The sequence below is a fragment of the Branchiostoma belcheri genome, unplaced genomic scaffold (genome assembly GCF_001625305.1).
Source record: "Branchiostoma belcheri isolate BF01 breed outbred unplaced genomic scaffold, Haploidv18h27 scaffold147, whole genome shotgun sequence".
Classification (NCBI taxonomy): Eukaryota; Metazoa; Chordata; class Leptocardii; order Amphioxiformes; family Branchiostomatidae; genus Branchiostoma; species Branchiostoma belcheri.
Genome location: NW_017802902.1, coordinates 295,977 through 309,806, shown reverse-complemented (window position 1 = coordinate 309,806; position 13,830 = coordinate 295,977). Strand labels below are relative to the sequence as shown.

General features: G+C 40.5%; 1 protein-coding gene across 1 annotated transcript in view; it reads right to left on the bottom strand.

The window, feature by feature from the left end:
* LOC109465071 (putative insulin-like peptide receptor) overlaps window positions 1-13,830 on the bottom strand; it is a 32,715-nt gene that overhangs the window by 13,857 nt on the left and 5,028 nt on the right. The window contains exons 4-8 of the mRNA XM_019762211.1: window positions 9,396-9,470; window positions 8,778-8,995; window positions 8,332-8,466; window positions 7,384-7,958; window positions 4,700-4,882 (exon numbers count right to left, since the gene is read on the bottom strand). Coding sequence (XP_019617770.1) covers window positions 4,700-4,882; window positions 7,384-7,958; window positions 8,332-8,466; window positions 8,778-8,995; window positions 9,396-9,470 — 1,186 coding nt within the window. The remainder of the gene's footprint in view (window positions 1-4,699; window positions 4,883-7,383; window positions 7,959-8,331; window positions 8,467-8,777; window positions 8,996-9,395; window positions 9,471-13,830) is intronic.

Genomic DNA, 13,830 nt, shown 5'->3' with positions numbered 1-13,830 from the left:
TTCTATACAATCTTAATTTGCCGCTATTGATAGATAAATTGTGGAGGAAGGTTTGAATATACATGTCTGTTAGTCTTTTTCTCAACGATACACATACAAATCTATTGTTTACATGTAGATTAATATTTTGCCAAATGAACGAGTTACCGCTATTGTCAAGTATCTCTTTCACGTGGCATAACCAGTTTTTCTTGTTGACGTTTAACATATCATGTTGTTGCGACAATAGAGCATCCACTTGTAGAGGATGTGTGCAGAAATCTAGTTGTCTTAGCCGTAACCAGTACTTTACAACCCTGACTGAAACATCTATATCTAGGGGAAATCTGCCGAGTTCAGCTTTACATGTACATGCAATGTTGATGGCATTTCTGTGAATACCGAGAATGTTTTTACAGAAACGGTTATGTATGACTTCAATTGGACTACTATCGATTAAGTGTTCTTTGCCCCAGATTTCACAGCCATATAACATAATAGGTTTGACACATGAATCAAATATTCTTAAAAGAGCCTTTAGAGAAATCGGTGAGTGGATGAGGGATTTTCTAGCAAAAATGGCTTTGCGTGATTTAAGGGACAACTCTTTTTTAGCCAAAGAAAAGCTGCCAGACGCAGATAACAACACACCCAGGTAACAGTATGAAGTAACGGCCTCTGCTTTCTCTGGACCAAACATAAATTTTACATTTTTAAATGCTCGTCCATTTCTGTTAAAAACTACGACCTTTGTCTTTTTTAGATTTACCTGCAGTTTCCAGTGTGAACAAAATATGTTAAGTTTATTTAGCGCAAACTGCAATCCTTTTTCGGTTTCGGAGAAAATAACTACATCGTCTGCATAAAGTAAGCTAGATATGAATAAATTGTGAATAGTGGGTGGAGAACATTCTGGGTTGTCTAGTTCCTTAACTAAGTCATTTATAAACAGATTAAAAAGTGTCGGGCTGAGATTGCAACCTTGCTTAACACCCTTGTTGGTTATAAAAGATGGCGTGAGACCTGACGGGGTTTTTATGCAAGTCTGGGGGTTGGCGTACATGGACTTTATAAGGCTATAGAATTTTCCTCCGATTCCTGAGCTAAGTAATTTATACATTAGACCTTCGCGCCACACGGAATCAACCGCCTTTTGGAAGTCAACAAAACACGCATATAATCTTTTGTTAGTATTTACATATTTGGATATTAGTGAGTCAATTAAAAATATATTATCGTTTGTTCCAAAGTTTTTTCTAAATCCTGCTTGATTTGGGGAGATGAGTGCATGTTCTTCTAGAAAGTTAGTAAGACGGTTGTTAAGGATTGATGTAAATAACTTTGCTAGACAACTCATTACAGAGATATCCCTATAGTTGTTGGGGTTGTCTTTAGCGCCGCCTTTGTGCAGAGTGACAATATGGCTCGTGCACCATTGTTCAGGGAAGTAGCCGGAAGATAAGAAAAGGTTGAATAATTTAGTTAGAGGTTTTGTCAGGATGTGCGCAGCACTTTTTAACATTTCGTTGAGTATCATATCGCTGCTCGAGGCTTTGCCATTTTTCAGTTGGGAAATTGCTTGTCTGACTTCGGTTTGCTGTATTGTTATATCTAGGGGATTGCAGGTGGACAAATCATTTTCTAGTTCAATCAATTTTTCCTTAATCTGCATGTGAAAATTGCTGTTCATTTCGGATTCACCTGAGTTTGCCTCTCTGCCGTACAAGTTTTTAAAATGACTGTGGGTGGTTTCACTGTCAATAATTTCTTCTGTTGTTATTTTGTCTGATTTCAATTGTTTAAGCTGGTTCCAAAACACCGAAGGGTTATTAACAGAGAATGAATTTATTTTTTGAAGGATGTTATTTTTGTGATCTCGTTTCGTTTTTCGGAATAGTCTAGTGTATTCTTTTTTTCGTTTTGAAATATTGACCCCTGATAAAAGGGTCTCGTGGGTTTTTTGAAAGTAGCTTGCCGAGATTATTTAGATTTCGTCTCGCAGCTGCGCAATTCTCTGTAAACCACTTTCTTATTCTGTTTACTACCTGACGATCGTCTCTTTTTGGTGATCCGTAACGTTAAGGATTTTCTACCGGCTTCTTGTAAAGGAAGAACGAGAAAAGTAACGAAGCTACTGCCGTCATCGTGGGTGACCTTGCAGGTCAGAATTCTTGTTTACGCTGTTATTTAATCCAGGTCCCCATATCCAAGTGTCATAGCACGCGTGCAAACATGGTATTTTAACCACTCCCAAAAATCGTTTAAATTATCTCATTGAGGTCTTGTTTGGAAGAGCAACGATTTCCGCAGATTTCTGTCTTAGGGATTTTTTAAATATGGCCGCGATTATGAATTATCGGTATTTAAAGTTGAAAAACTGCGTTTTTAGCTCTTTTTTTGGCTGTAATTCGAGTTTTAGTTAAAGATTTAAAAAAACCCTAAGACAGAAAGTTTACCTTTACTGTAATATTTCTAAAAATCAAAAAATCAAACCTTAATTTTGATATTCGGGCCCCCTTAAAATCAGTTGTTTGGTTCTCGTGAGCCGTTTTTGAAATCCAAAATTTATCTCATTTGGAAGCAAATGTACACAAAGTTGAGCAAAGACAGTGGAAGAATAACATTTGAGGTTAACAAAATTACTTGTTACATTTTATTTTGACGAGTGTTTACTCTCCAATTACTTTTGTTTATTTTCAAATTTTACCCGTTGCCCCCGGGCCGGCCCGGGACTCCCGCGCGGCCACGTTCGAACGCGTTCTGTAACCCGATACCTCCCTAGTAATGCGACTTTTAGCCTAGCAACCGACCGCCGTGACTGATCTCATCGAGACAAACAGACGCTTTGTGAGGAGATTATTTAATGCAAGAAGCGGCGAAACTTGACTACACAGCCAAAGTACATAGAGTAAAATCCCGTTTCGTTGCGGTCGTCAAAACGATATCGATTAAAAGTAGCGAATGCTTTTCGGACTATTTTGAAGAAATTAATTTTTGCCGTGCAATGCACCCTTTCCAGCCCCTGCTTTTTTTTTTTCTTGTATAAAATTGTACGTGCGTCGGCAAAGGTCCGACCTCGCAACTCGTTCGAACTTGTCGGCGTGGATGTCGACGCATTAACCCTACCTAGACCGGGGGGGGGGGGGCTAAAAGTGCCCGCGGCAACTTTGATGTCACCTAGCGTCTGAACGACTAGCCGTAGAACGGCCAAACTTGGTGACTTTTCCTAGAATATTGTTGGCAACAAATCTCTATCATTGGAATAAGATAATAATTTTTTGTGTTGCCATGGCAACGGGTTTCTGACAGCCATTTTTTGCTAAATTTAGTACTTTTTGTTTCAACAATAGAATTTTATGGGTTTTTATGTCAAGTTACTCATGGTTTCTAATATTAATAAAATCCCATATAATTTTATGTAAATTTTATCATTAAATATGCATAATTTATGCTAATTTGATGACGTCATTGGCCAAAATCCAAGATGGCGGACCATATCATTAGAACAGGTATATACAGGTTATTTTCATTAAAATTTCATCAATACTTCCATTTCTTTTTCCAAAAAAGGTTTACATGAAGGTCTTTAGTATGTTTACAATGTATTTTAGGCTTTATCATGAACAAAAACTATTTTTGAAAATTCAAGATTGATGATCCAAGATGGCGGATATCTTAAATATGCATGACGTCATTTTATGACGTCACCGGTGTTGCTATGGGCAACATAAGACTTAGTACACCATAATATTATGTCATAAACACTTTTGGTACAGTTATGTTGAATACCATTTAGTTTTTAGGGAAAAACCTATTTAGACGGTTTTGGCCAATAAATCACATTAATGACGTCATAATGACGTCATATTACGTCATAACGACATAAAATTGTAGATATGATAAATTTTAACTAGTACACCATTCTCTAAAAATTTGGTGGTCATACGACATACCGTTCGCGAGTTCTTAGGGGGGGTCAAAAGAGCCCCCCCCCGGTCCCCCCATGTCAAAAAAAGCCCGGTCTAGGTAGGGTTAAATTTGGGGCATGTATTTTTATTAAACCATACCAAGGACTATCCCAACATTCATTTGACTCTCTAAATGTTCTTCCAACGTTTATGTAAATCAACACGTAACTTGGCAAGATTGTTTCCATGGTTACATTTTTTTTCCATGGTTGTGATAAATATTACGCGGAAGAAGTTAGTGGACGAAAGATAGGCTAGAAAGAGGAATATTTTCAATACCCTGAGTTAAATAGCTCCATGTACACTACTAGGTGCATAAATGTGAAAATTAGGTGAATTTTCTGCAAAATTCTGAGAAAATGTGACAAAACGTGATGTAATGTGAATTTTTTTGAGGTTCAACAGCATCACATTTTATCACATAAGTTCACAGAAAATCACATAAGGGTGATGGGCCCTGATGTATATGGCTTCCTTAACCCCTCTCAAGAAATAGTATTGTTCAGTGGGCCGGGGGCCGACATCGTCTACCAGACACCTTTGACCTAGTGTTGACGTCACATTTTAAAGAAGCCACGTGACAAGCCCCACTGGGTCAGTCTACTGAGGAGGACCAGAGTGACTGGTCGAAAGCCATAGGTTAGAGAACTTTCTGTGTTGGACCAGAAGTTTTAACTCTAAACATGTAACTACCAGCACAGATAAACTTCCGTGATAGTCTTTGAACTGTTGTTTTTTCATCGACGGCCTACCTTTGGCCGCTGCTATAAGAAGGGGAGAGTTAGATTTCCCAATGGATCTCTTCGTTAAAGACGCCCCCTTGCGGATCAGCAGCCTCACTACGTCGGCATGTCCCACGAAGGAAGCGATGTACAGAGCTGTTGCGTCGGTGATCCCGTGGCCGTCATGGGCGCCTGCGTAGTCAATGTCTGCACCTGCGTTTGGTCATTACAGTTAGTTCAATCTCCAAGATCCCTTTCGGTGGCAAAAAGACAGTATCAAATTGGTCAGGCAGTACCCATTAGCCATAAAAGGTCGCCAGCGACCGACGGGTGGGGGTTAGAGACAAAAAAGGCTATATATATATATATATAAAGGTAACGATCATTCCCCCACAACCTCTGCTTGGAGAGTACAGTTAGTTGAGGTCAAACACAAGACAGTCAGCTCACAGGACGTCCTCTCGGATGGGACGTAAAGCTGGAGGCCCCGTGTTTGAGTAGTATCTACCAGCCTCCTTTGCAGGCTGAAATAGGCTAGCCTCCAGCGGGCCTTTGTACGGAAATACGGATCGCAAAAAAATAGAGTAAAATTGGCCAAGGAAGTCCGGTCGCGAGGAGGTAGTCCCCCCCCCCCCCCGATGAAATCTGCTTGGAGTTTGATAGTAAGAGATTTAAAGAGAAGCTAGAAATGACTACTAGTACTGCATTGTACTAGTAATTGTAAAACTGACAGTTTCAATGAAAGGCAACAAAGAAGTTAAGGTGCAGGTCGCCTACTTGTCCTACCTCCAAATGCTTTTGCCTCGTTACAGGTTTGGTGTTCATTAGTAATTGGTATCAAGCTGTGTTTTCTATACAGTTATGAAAGAATTACAGTGTAGTTGTTATATTGTAGTGCTGTATACATTGTAGTCAATAAGTAAACATAGTGTATTTGTTATGTTGTAGTGTTGTATATATTATAGTTATTAAGTGATGATGGTGGAATTGGTATGTTGTATTTATCATGATGTAGTTTTAATGAACAGGGCTCCATGATCCAGGAAGAGTAGTTAGAAATTATTTTCTTTTATTAATTGAGTTCCTAATAAACAACACAAACGTGCTTATCCTACAACGTACACTGCTTTTACCCAACATATGTGTTATCTCTTTATCCAATTTCCACGTACATGCACCAACCTGTCATTTTAGATTTAATTCTATAGCCTTTGTGTAACAAGTACTCAGGTTGTCTTGTTCCCTTGTTATATGTCATATTGTTGTCTTGTCTTTTTAACAATCTAAATAGTTACACATAATTCAGCCATGGCTGCCTGGTGGCAACAGTTGTTTAGCAATCTTACAACCATTTTAATCGACCCTGTAGATTGTTGCACTGCAGCACTATGATAAGGATATTGATACATTGTTGCATTAGAGTTGGCATGCTTATCATGATCAAGGTTAATATATACGTGTAGCAGTGGTCTCATCTATGTAAACATGCACTATATAGAGTTCTTTGGTGCAAGTTCATGCCCGAGGGCCAATTTCAAACACACATTGACGACAACAATGAGTACAGAATGTAGTGATATAAAACTGTCTGCTAACATGAAGTCCTTATACGATATACTTATTTACCCTACTACTAGTATCTCTACTCAGATCTAATAACGCTGGTATATACGATAAACAAAACAGTGCCTCTTGTAGAACAGCAGTTCTATGCCATTTCTAGAATGTGTTGTTGTAAGTTTCTAATACTGAAACAAAGTACAGTAGGGGCATCATCACTAGACTGTTAGCTTGAAACAATGTTTAGAGTTAGATAGGTGTAACGAGCCATTCGGTGTAGCTGCCACCACGCCGCGTGCCTGCGAAGTTGTGTGTTATACACCGAGGGGCGGTAATACCGGCCGTACAGATACACATACCAGAATGGACACTGCACTCAGATACTGTAAGATCTGCAACTTACTCAAATAAAAAAAATATGAAATCTTAATCTAGCAGATAACCGTTTATATCATATCGTTCTTAGCTTTAGAAACAGGAGCTATCTTAATATACAATATTATACACATCAACTTGATGTAGAAACTGTAAGTACATGCATAAGGTGTCTATATCCTTGCTATATACCTGATAGCTCTGCAAAGAGAAGCACTATCCTTAATACGCGTGGACTACTTGCATGCACAGTCTCTAATCTATTCTTACATGGCTCCGTGGCATCTTACCTTAAACTAGTGGACAAGAAAACATCAAATTATGCAAATTAAGATTCTGTAATAAAAGTGGACCAAACATCTACAGAAAGATCCGACAGCCTGGAAAGTCCCATTAGAAGACAAAACTCTTGGATAAAATACAAAAATAAATGTCTACGTAAGATTCTAAAAAAAAAAATTAAAATTGAAATTAATACAATGGTCTATGCTATATCTGATTTGAATAGCACGTTTTTCAATGTTTAACGCGAAAATACTTTGAAACTGACATTCACTACATAATTAACCATGACTAGCATTAAACACTGATTAATAAACTTCAATGGTACTAGCTTACAACGAGAAAATGTAACCAGCCGATCAATATGTACAGCACAATATTCAAACTCTGGATAAAGATTCCTTTTCTATTGTTAATAAATGCCTTCACAAAACAGTAATGCATCCTGTAGATAGAACTGACTTCTGTAAAAATAAGCCATTAGAAATAATGCACACTTTCTTCTGTTGTTGGAGGCATTTCTTCTTCAGCATCACCGGAGATGTCCTCACTTGTAGCCGGGGTTTCACTTTTCTGCACATTCGCTGGATCTGGCAGCTCGGAGTCGGTGGAACTGTCGTTGGTATCCATAATTACTGCACCCGGTGGGCTGGAGGATTCCACTTGTAATTGGTCGTGGTCTTCACTTTCCGAGAGGGTGTCTTGCTGTGTGGCCTTGCACTTCTCAACTGCTGTATGGATATCATTGTCAGTGTCGACATCGTTCTCTATTGGCGCGGAACTGGCTTCTGCATTTGTGGACGCGAGTGAGTCGACTTCATCACGATCTTCGCTGTTGTAGACGTCTGCAGTGACGCGGAGTTGCATCCCCATCGGGCCCGACTTTGGGACGTCGTACGAGGTTTCAAGAGCTTCTGCTGCTTCATTCTGACCCCCCACCGGGGAGCCGGAACTGGGTTTTACGTAATCCTTGGCCATCAATTCTACCACAGCGTCCAGCTCATCGTAAAGCTCCTCAAACTCCGGGCGATCATCTTCCTCCCATTGCCAGCACCGCAGCATCATGTCGTACCTATTGGTTATTTATATGTGTAAGTCATCCGTGATTGGCAATGTTACAATATTGTAACTGGAGTAGACCATAGGCAAAAGGTTGATGTCACCACGCACCATTTTTCATGTAAAAGTCAGAGTAACTATCTATCATCACTGAGTATACTACTAAAATCTATTCAACCTGTAGTTTCTGAACACGAGCTTTATGTTTCACCAACGTTAGTTTTTGGTTGTTTTTTTTTTACAACACATTATTGCCACCGTTATTTTTGTTGATTTTACACTTATTTGTGAGGAGGGCCTCTAGAAACCACCATGCTGCATTTGAATGATTCTCAAGAAGCAAATTTGAATGAAATAAAAATGAAAAAATAGTCTCTTTCACGTACAGTTCTTGTTTAAGGCCAGGCGGGCGTGGTTCGCGGTACCCTGTGCGGAGTTCCTCCAGGAGCGTGCGTTCCCGACCCGGATAGGGCACGTTCCCGAGCGTAGCGATCTCGTACAGGACCACACCGAAGGACCAACTGGGCGTGAGAATTAGATTTGATCATTAATTATGCAAAAAAGACGTACCATATCATGATTTGCCTGTAATTACAGAGAAAATCAAAACACGCAAAATGAAGCTAGCTGCACACTGCATCAGACATCCTCACATTGTTTCTTTCTTTTGTGAGCCTACAAAAGGCCAAAGAAGCCGGCGGAGACTAATATAACAAAATCGACAACCCCAGATTAGACACCAGCTTGCGCATGCTTTCAAGTTTGTTTTTTCCAGACTATAGTTAGTATACGAACCTAAATCTAGGACAAAACCAAAGCAATAACTACTCACACGTCACTCTTGCTTGTGTACCGGCCCTCTCGCATTAGCCTTTCCGGCGCCATCCACCTCAGGGGGATCTTCTGCTCCGGATCCTGACGCTGGTAGCCTCGCTCGTAGATGTCTGTTGTCAGGCCGAAGTCTGCGATCTTCACCACCAGGTCCTCTCCTACCAGCACGTTCCGGGCGGCCAGATCACCGTGCACGTAACCAGCCTGGAAAATGTAGGTCTGTTTGGAGAGAGAAAGACAGAAAACATCCAATTCAAAAAGTGAATGTTTGAAATGGATGTACATGGTCATGAACGTGGTCAACAAACAAATAAAAATGGAAGTTCATCTATGATACTTTCATGTTTAAAGTTAAAACTTGATCCAATTGCAACACAAAGAAATTATCTCAACTAGAGCTTTCGACCAGTCACGCTGGTCTTCCTCAGTAAACATGCAAACGCCATCGCACAACAATTGTGCAAGGTAATTGGCATCTACTGCTAACAAACAATGAGACTAATCTTGCCTATAAAGTGTGTAGTATGGGATGAGAATGTGCTTTTGCAGTTCATGATAGAATTCAGAGCATTTAGGCGTATGATATAAGCTCATTCTCTTTACAAGGCTGTCTGCTTACCATTCCGTTTGCTACCTGCCGTGCTACCTGGTAGATCTTCATGTCGTCGAAGTCATACATGCTGTCTTGGAGCCTCTCATTCAACTGTAGATTTACATGAAAAGAGTCAGCATGAACATAAGTTGGCTTCATCATAAAGTATTATAATGGCTGACATACCACAAACACCAAAGGGACATTTAATTTTCAGACACTAACTTTGGTAACTGCGAAATCGGAAATAATTGCTTGAGGGCTGTATAGCAAGCAAAACAATGAAATACGGTAAGTACAATGGGCCAACAGTTTTTAGATCTATCGAGCTATATGTATAAATGTTGAATTGGGTGGCTGATAACACCAAATTTGGCAGATAACTTTACAAGTAGTTTTTGAAACTTCAGTTGCTCATCATTATAATTATCCATTGAACAAAATAGAAACAGCAGCTTTCTGATAGTATAACCATTACTGACAGAATAAGAACAAATTCAAAGATATCTACTTTAACCCTAAACAGTACACCTGGGGTCCGCGCGGACCCCAGCACTATATATTCTGTAATATCTTTTTGGTTTCTAAAGATTTTTTTCTGAAATTTTAGGTAATTGTCACCCACAAAGTTGTCTCTCAATACAGTGCAGAAAACTCCGTTTCTACCATTTAAAAAAAAAATTATATCTGATTTTCTTTTGGGGTCCGCGCGGACCCCAGCCGGCTTTCGATCATAATGGATACACTGGCGTTCTTATACATTACCTTTTTATATGTTTTTATGCACTCATCGTATGTCTACCAAGTTTTCAGAGAATGGTGTAGTAATAGAATTAAATTTTAATAACTTTGGTGTAATTATGACGTCATATGACGTGAGAGCTAATAATATAGTCCGCCATATTGGATTTTGACCAATGACGTCATCAAATTAGCATATTCTATGCATATTAAATGATTTAACTCATATTTAATTATGTAAGATGTTATTAATGATGGAAAAGAAGTGTAATTTAATATAAAACTCAGAAAATTTTTATGTTTAAACCAAAATTACTTCTATTTTCAAAAAAACTGCCTGCTAGAAACCCGTTGCCATGGCAACACAAAAAAACATCAACTTACTAGTATTAAACTAATATGAACTTTTTTCCAGAGACATTTTAGGAATGGTCTCCAAATTTGATACTTCTAGCGCAAGCCGTTTAGCCGCTATCTGAGATCAAAGTTGGGCCTCAAAAGCCCCTTTCACACGCCTGAATAGAACGCTTGAAATTCGAACATTAAGTTCGCGCAGGCGCACTACACAACGCCCAGTGCCGTTCTGAGCCCCGGGGCGCCCCGACAGTAGCAGGTAAAGGACATTTACGCCGTTATTGCAATATCAGGCCAGCTCCATTGCATCATCCAAGCTTGTCTGGTGCATGGTCCTGGTTGAAAAGGACCGAAATAATATGGTGTTACTTGACAATAAAGCATATAAATTCGTTAATCCAGGTCATGGAAAAATCCACCCTCTTTTAAGAATCTACACCAAAAAAATACCATACCCTCCTAACGTAGCGTATTTAAGGACGTATGCGCGTATATAAGGATAAATCCCTGTGTAACAGTTTCCGAGCACCTGTGTCCGTAAAATATCTTTTGCAACGCTCGTAATTTTGTTGCAACGCTGTCCAAATACGCAACGGTAAGCGTGATACCATGTTTTCAGAATCGAACATCACCTTTCGCACATGCAGCGTGGCACACGGCAATTTGTTTTCCACCAAACGCAGCCATGGAAGGACCTGAAACGTGCAATAACTACAGGACGAACTGATAAACTGTGAATTGTGTGGGTCATCAGGTAGTTTTACGCTCAGCTGATGTAGAGAGGTCATGCGGTCAAGGGTTAAAGGTGCAGTTACCAGGCGACGCGGCCGAATGAATTCAGTTCTTTGCCTTAGTTATTAATCAATAAAACATTTCCTCAGAACTTTCATGTCAGATTACATTCATTATCTATTTGTCTACATGGATAATTGTAAAATACATGGTTGTATGTGAGTACTGGGCCACGGAGAAGGGAAAACCCCAGCGGTTATTTGATTGACCCCGTAACTCTCCCAACTGCCCTTTCGCGGGGCGGCAAATTCAGAAACCCGGAAGTCCGGTCCCGAGCTGAGACATGGAGCGACTCTGCTTTATGCGGGGAAGGACACGGTTATCAGGGGGGTGTCGACATGATAAAGTGATAGAAATCGACGTGCCGACATGCAAGAGGCTTGGTCTGCCCTGCGGCAGCCGGTTATGCCGACTGCATTACGATGAGGCGAAGCGCACCCCCCAGTGTTGCTGCCCTATACCACCCACGGGCAGCCATTCCGGTACACTTATCCCATGTCCTGCACGACTGCTGCGAGTTTTCCGGGACATGGCTGATGTAACTAACGGTACATCAATTTGTACGGCGTGCAGCAACACTGTAGATGCCACAAGAACCTTCTGCGACCACCCAGAGTATGCCCCTCCCCAAAGGAGAAGAAGGGTAAGCTATGTAAAACATAATGTAAACAGCTCATTCATTCAAACAGATAGGAAACACTTGTGTGTCTATGTGCTTTTTTTTATTTCTTGTCTTCATATCCATCTCAATCAATGACAATGATTATTTATACCAGAACAACTTTATACCTTGGTTCTTCTCATCTTTGACACCTTGTTTATAAATGTTAAATTAAACAACAACTGAATATCACCTTCTATAATCCTTGCAAAAACTTTCAAGTGAGCTCTATGAATTCAAGTAGGAACTCTTAAACTTAACACCTCAGTCCATAGAAAATTTGATCCATTCCATGATGTTGAACCTTAATAAAGGTGGTATGCTTTGTTACATTTAATATGAATAAACTACCCATAAACATAACATGTATTGCTCAGAATGTAGACAAAAACAGTATGATGGCTGTCATTGGCTGATCATAGCAATCTAGTCCAGGAAACTTCTTCCACACCTTTCCTTTGAGTAGATGCAAAAGGCACTTGTAGATCTGGTTTTGTGGGCTGCAGGATTCCTGATAGCAACAGAAAATATCATTATGGTCATTATTATTTCCAGGTCAAAGAAATGTCTCCAAGATTAGCCTACATGCCTGAGGCAGCTCACCTGACAAGGGCTACCCTCCCCTCTCCAGCCTTCACCCTCCCCTCTCCAGCTCCCATCCTCCCCTCCCCAGGTTCCGAGCTCCCCTCTCCAGCTCCCATCCTCCCCTCTCCAGCTCCCATCCTCCCTCCCAAGCTTCCACTCTCCCCTGTCCAGCTTCCACTCTCCCCTGTCCAGCTCCCATTCTCCCCTGCCCAGCTCCCATTCTCCCCCCTGCTGTGCAACAAGTCATACGTACCTTGACAAGTGCAGGGCTGGCCATACAAGCGTGGGAGAATGAGCTTCTGTTGCCTCTCATAAGGAGACAATTAGCTGCCTCCTGTGATGGCCAAACAGTATCCTGCAAAACAGGGGGACATGTTAGTGCTCTCAGTCTCATCAACAAAAGGAGATATCAATAACCTTATGTTAGCTATAGTCTGGTATGACATGAAACATACTATAAAAAATAGTATAGAAAATTTCAAGAAATGTTAATATTCCTAGCCTCAAGTATACCACAGTATCAGCAATTGAAAACTGCATCATACACAGTACAGTATACCACAGTATCACATAAAACTGCATCATACACAGTACAGTATACCACAGTATCAGCAATTAAAACTGCATCATACACAGTACAGTATACCATAGTATCAGCAATTAAAACTGCATCATACACAGTACAGTATACCACAGTATCAGCAATTAAAACTGCATCATACACAGTACAGTATACCACAGTATCAGCAATTAAAACTGCATCATACACAGTACAGTATTCCGGGCTGGGCCGTAAATGCTGCCGCTCCACAAGTCTGCGAAGGAGGCCATACACAATCAACTACTCTCATCTTGCTTACGTTTCAATGTATATCAGACACCTTCAGCTTTTTCGGCGAGAACACGGTCCCAAAACATGGCTATAGATGTACCCCCATCCCCTCGTCCAGGTTCATCACTGGGGTTGACTTCCTTATCCAGACCACTTCTTTGATCCAACGTAATTCTTGTCTTCTCTGATGAGCCGTGACGAGGGGGGTACGAAACCGTTCTCGCTGCAAAAGACGCCACCTACATTGGCTACATAGGCGAGAACTAGAACACCAGTCAGAAGACCAGAAGCTCTGAGGAAGGTGGTCTGATAGACATCAAAATGTAAGCAAGGTGAGACAAGTTTGGTTGTGTATAAGAAAATCCCAATATCAGACATCGACCTTGTTTTATGTACAGGAACAAGCCATCGAAGACTTGACGTCTGCTGCAAAGCAGGCGGCAGAGGAAATTGTGACCCAGTTTGAGGCTTTTCCGCTTGACCTGGTTACAAGGTCT